The 5567-nt window shown below is 36.1% G+C and overlaps 1 protein-coding gene and 1 long non-coding RNA gene across 2 annotated transcripts; both read left to right on the top strand.

The window, feature by feature from the left end:
* The first annotated feature begins 285 nt into the window (after nt 1-285).
* LOC110871082 lies at nt 286-1341 on the top strand. The gene is made up of 3 exons (XR_002553466.2): nt 286-835; nt 936-1034; nt 1125-1341. It is a non-coding gene; the product is annotated as an uncharacterized LOC110871082 (long non-coding RNA).
* A 3472-nt stretch (nt 1342-4813) lies between these two features.
* On the top strand, nt 4814-5365 carry LOC110869954. Its single transcript, XM_022119155.1, has one exon. It carries the CDS (start codon nt 4814-4816, stop codon nt 5363-5365), a length of 552 nt encoding a protein of 183 aa, XP_021974847.1.
* The last annotated feature ends 202 nt before the right edge of the window (nt 5366-5567 follow it).

Here is a 5567-nt window from a genome sequence, read left to right as displayed (position 1 = left end):
CAAGTTTTGTCCTTTATGTTTGTACCAAATTGCAGGCGGTGTTCTTTGTCTTTAAATTTGACGAGTTTTGTCCTTAATGTTTCAAAATCCTTCACGTTATGTCCTTTAGCCCTAACTCAGTCAGATTTTTTTGTTAAATATGGTCATGTGACTTGCACATAAGGGCATATTTGTCTTTTCACTATTATGTGGACTATTGTGTAAATGCTTATTGTCTAGGGACTATTATGTAATATAATGAAAAAATATATAATTAAAAAAAATTTAAACTCTCTGTCTCTCTCTCCAGACTACACTTTCTTGCACACCACCACGCTGCCACCGGTCACCCTCCTCCTGTCGCTGCCGCCGGACAAACACACCTACCTCCGCACGACCGCACCTAGGGTTTCGTCAGCCGCCGCTGGACAAACGCACCTACCTCCTCCTGTCGTCGCCAGCGTACAAACACACCTACCTCCGCACCTAGGGTTTCGTCAACCACCGCCGGACAAACACACCTACTACCGTCGTTTGGGGATAATACTTTTGATTTTGTGTTTTCAGGTGACGGTGGATTGGACAGATCGGAAAAGCAGGGGAGTTTGATGTAGGGTTATGGGGTTGTGCGAATAAGTTAATTAGTAGTAAAAGATCGATGTTTTATTAAGAATCTTGAAACAGAGTGTTTTGTTCTTGACTTAATCTTGATCTTCCTGTGTAAAGTGATTACTGTTTGTGTTTGTTGATTGAGAAAGAATGTGAAAAGTTTGTGGGGTTTGATTATTTGAAGAAGTTGAGAAGTGGGAAGTTGGATATGGTTGCTAGACAACAAGCAGCTGATTGGATTTTAAAGGTATGTTCATCTACATAATGTTATTTCACATTTTTTTTGCTTGTAAGTTGAATTCCCTGTAAGTATTTATTTCAATTGTAATTTGCTATTTAATAAACAGAAAGACAAAGATTGGATGATGCAATTGCTAGCTGAAACCTGCTTATCACTTGTATCTAAAATGGAAGAGACTAAAGTTCCTCACATTCTTGATTTAAAGGTTCAGCTTCTTGATTTCATAAAAAATGTTGACTTTTTAGCACTGTCAAACTAAATTGGTTTTGAGGTTGAGAATATGGATGTTCTGTAGGTTTGTGAATAAAAGTATGTATTTGAAGCAAAAACCATTCAAAAGATGGAGCTTCTTGTGCTGACAACGTTGAAATGGAGGATGGAGAAAGCAGTGGCGGACCTAGGAATTTTTCCATGGGGGTGCGGAACATTTTAAAAATTTTAGGTCCCTAGGTATATGAGTAAAAAAATCGGTTCGTATCGGGTCGGGTCTGGTCATGTAAAACAAACGAACATCAAACTAAATTTATATAATAATCAAAAACATGTAAACTTTGTTACAAACATAATTAAAACGTCGACGCCCTACGGGTTTTCATTTTTTGAAATCTATCCAAAACATCATTTAAAACTAAATTTTTAAACAATTCTTTCTCTATATAACATAAGTTTATCGCTCCATAACATAATGTTTCAATTTTAATTTTCAACTATTCAAGCCTAGAAATCATAACGTTAGTTGTAATCACCCTAAAAATATATAAACAACATAATCACCCTAAAAATCATCTAAAAAACTATAAACAACGTCAAAACACACAAAATTTCAAACCTATTTAACAACTTTATTACCTTTTTTTCTCCTATAATATCAACCAAAATCATCAAAATAACAAAGAAACTTACCCGTGTTCGAATTCCGGTTAGATTTGGTGTCAAATGACGGTGGTATGGTGGCTGATTATGGTGGTCGCCGGCTGCTGGACTGTTGTCGCTGGGTGATGTTGTTCGTTGGCAGTGCAGGGACGCAAGAGAGGGAGATAGCGGGAGAGAATTTCTAAAGGTTTTGGGCTTTAATTATTTTATTATAGTTTGAAATATTGTTGGGTTTGGTTAATGGGCTAAGACTTAGTGTCAGCTAGTTAGGAATTATAAGTGGGTAAATGTATGGGTATTTGGGTTTAGTTAGTAGGTATTAAAAGTTATATAATTTAGGTAGTATTTTTTTTAAATAAGAGTTTACCAAAAAAAAATTAAAATATAAATTGATAACACTTTTTACCTAAGGGGTGCGTTCAAGGGAGCGGTCGAAAAATCCAAGGGGTGCGGACGAAAAATTCCAAGGGGTGCGGACGGGATTTTCGACGGAATTTAACACTAATTTTTTTTCCCCGGGGGTGCGCCCGCCCACCTTAAAGTGGGCTTGGGTCCGCCCCTGGGAGAAAGTGACATCGTTTTCTTTCATTGATGTTTTTTCAGCCACCTATATTTGTTGATAGAGAGAGAAGAGATAGAGAGGGTTTCAGATTAGAGAGAGAAGAGAGGTGTGTTTATATATTGTTTTATTTTTAAGTTTTATCCAAAATGGCCCTTAATAAATTTTTTTTTTACAAAATAGCCCATGGAAAGGTGAAATGACAAATATGCCCTCATGTGCAAGTCACATGATCATATTTAACAAAAAAATCTGACTGAGTTGGAGCTAAAGGATATAACGTGTAGGATTTTGAAACGTTAAGGACAAAACTCGTCAAATTTAAAGACAAAGGACACCGCCTGCAATTTGGTACAAACATAAAAGACAAAACTTGTAATTTACTCTTTATTTTATCTAATATTTGCATTTAATTTTAATGTAAAGGTATATTTGTAAACTTACATAAATAATTAATTTTTAGTATTTATCTTTAATAGCTAATTGCATTAAATTTGAACATTTTCCTAATATATATTTTTTCAAAAAAAAAGTAGAGTGCAGGACAAATTACTAGTGTGTAGGATAAATTATGAGTTGTGTACCATAAATTTAGATATGTGTAGGATAAATATGGAGATGTGTATGATAATTTTTTATGTATGTAGACAAAAAAAAAGTTTAGAGGATGATAATATTTATGACTAATTAATTTGTTAAAGATAGTAATAAATAAGATGAAAGAAAAATTATTTAATATTTTGCAATTGTACCCTTTGTCCTTTTTTTTCTCAGTTAAATTTACTTCTCAAATAAAACCCCATCATCATTATCATAAAAACTATTTAAAATATCTAAAAGTATATAAATTCCATGATGAAAATCTCAAAAGATAATTACGTATTTAGCAGCATACAAATATAAATAATATCATCAAAATACATATTGTAAAAGAATTTTTTTAACGTAAAGCAACTATTATTAGACAAAGGTTAAACACATATAAAAGTTAAAGTTAAAGATTTAAACACATATAAAAGTTAAAGTTAATTATTAGACAAAGATTTTTTATACCCAAGTTACCACCGCCTCTTAGCTTCTGAATGGGCCTTTCCATTCAACCTTAAATTTACTTAACAATTTGACATGCGTGACTCGGCCCAATGATATTTAATTTTAAAGAACTTTTCTTGAAATCCATGACCAGCACATTTATGAAGTCCAAAGCTATCTTTTTTTCAAAATATCCTCATGTAATTCACCTTTTCAAAGATTCTCAAAGGAGGAAATTAAGGAAGCGGTATGGTGCTGTGGGGAAGATAAAACACCGGGCCCGGATGGTTTTACTTTCAAATTCATAAAGAATTTCTGGGGTTTGTTCGAAAAGGATTTTGAGTCGACACTTGAATATTTCTATGTTCATGGCAAGCTGAATCATGGGTGTAATTCAAGTTTCATTTCACTCATCCCCAAATCAAATAATCCTCAAACAATTAACAATTTTAGACCAATCAATCTGATCGGTTGTATCTCAAAAGTGGTGACGAAAATTCTATCGAGTAGACTCAAAAAGGTCATGGATTTTTTGGTTAGTGACGTACAAACGGCATACATTGAAGGAAGAAGTATTCTGGAAGGCCCTCTGATCATAAACGAACTCATCTCGTGGGCAAAATGCAGTAAAAAGAAATTGATGCTATTTAAAGTGGACTTCGAGAAAGCATTCGACTCGATAAGTTGGAGTTTTTTGGATTCGGTCTTATCCCAAATGGGATTTCCGGCTCTTTGGAGGAAATGGATGATGGGATTATTAAAAACGGCTAGAACGTCGGTTTTAGTAAATGGGTCACCAACATTGTAGTTTGAAATTCAAAGGGGGTCAGACAGGGTGACCCGTTATCTCCACTTTTGTTTATATTGGCGATGGAGGCCTTGCATATTGCCACGGAAAGTGCGGTTCAGCTGAGAATTTTTAAAGGCGTCATAACACCGGGAGAGGGACCAAGAGTTTCACATCTTTTATATGCAGACGATGCATTATTTGTGGGAGAGTGGTCAGAAGATAACTTTCACAACCTTGCTAGGCTTCTGAGGTGCTTTCACTTATCATCGGGTCTAAAAGTAAATTTCTCAAAAAGTAAAGTGTTTGGTGTGGGTGTGGGAAATGAGGAGATCTCGCATATGTCTTCGATTCTCGGGTGTGAAAGAGGTTCGTTACCGTTTATATATTTAGGTCTTCCGGTTGGCTCCAACATGGGTTTGGTGAAAAACTGGAAACCATTTATTGAAAGATTTGAAAGCAAACTTTCAATGTGGAAGGCGCGGACATTATCATTTGGCGGACGCACGACGCTTGTGAAAGCGGTTTTAGGTAACCTTCCAACTTACTATTTCTCCTTATTTAGTGCACCTTTACATATCATTAAATATTTTGAAAAAGTAAGGCGTAAATTCCTATGGGGAGGTTGTATAGATAAAAATAAGATGGCTTGGGTACCTTGGTTCAAAGTGGTGGCTCCTTAAAAACAAGGGGGTTAGGGATTGGCAGTTTGGCTTCGATGAACAAAGCTATGATGGTAAAATGGATTGTGAAGTTTAGAAATGAAAGATCACATCTCTGGGCGAAAGTTGTAATGGCAATACATAGTGGGGGACGCTCTTTTACGACCATTCCAATAAAAAACTCGATAAGTGGTGTGTGGAAAAATATTGTGCAGCTAGGAAAGGGGTCGAGTCTCAAGCTTTCAGATGTACAAAACAGGCTGGAAGTGAAAATGGGTTGTGGGGATAAGATCTTCTTTTGGTTAGATAAGTGGGTAGGCGACTACTCGCTAAAGGACCGATTTCCCGATCTTTTTGCTGTACAAACAGATAAATTCTGCTTGGTTCAGCAAAGATACAGCCTTACAAACGGGGAAATCGTATGGAGTTGGGGCGGCGAGTCTCCAGCTACGCATACAGACATGGCTGAAACATGGGCCGAGTGTGTAAAATTGCTAGAAGGTGTAAAAATAGAAAAGAAATCAGACATGTGGCTTTGGAAACAAGAGGATAAACAAGAAGTATTCAAAGTTAGTGACTTGCGGTCAGAATTGGATGGAATGGATCTGATCCCGGAGACATAGGTTCTCAAATGGCTTAGCTGGATACCGAAGAAAATAAATTGCTTCCTATGGAGAGCGGTGCTGGATCGAGTACCGACTAGAGATGCCTTGGCATTAAGAAACATTCATATTCCTTCGGTCTTATGTGCATTATGTTGTTCGGCTACTGAATCGATTGATCATTTATTGGTTTCATGTCAATATGCTCATTTAGTCTAGACGG

The sequence above is a fragment of the Helianthus annuus genome, chromosome 8 (assembly GCF_002127325.2).
Source record: "Helianthus annuus cultivar XRQ/B chromosome 8, HanXRQr2.0-SUNRISE, whole genome shotgun sequence".
Lineage (NCBI taxonomy): Eukaryota > Viridiplantae > Streptophyta > Magnoliopsida > Asterales > Asteraceae > Helianthus > Helianthus annuus.
The sequence above is the reverse complement of the archived record's forward strand: the minus strand, read 5'-3'. Positions and strand labels throughout refer to the sequence as shown.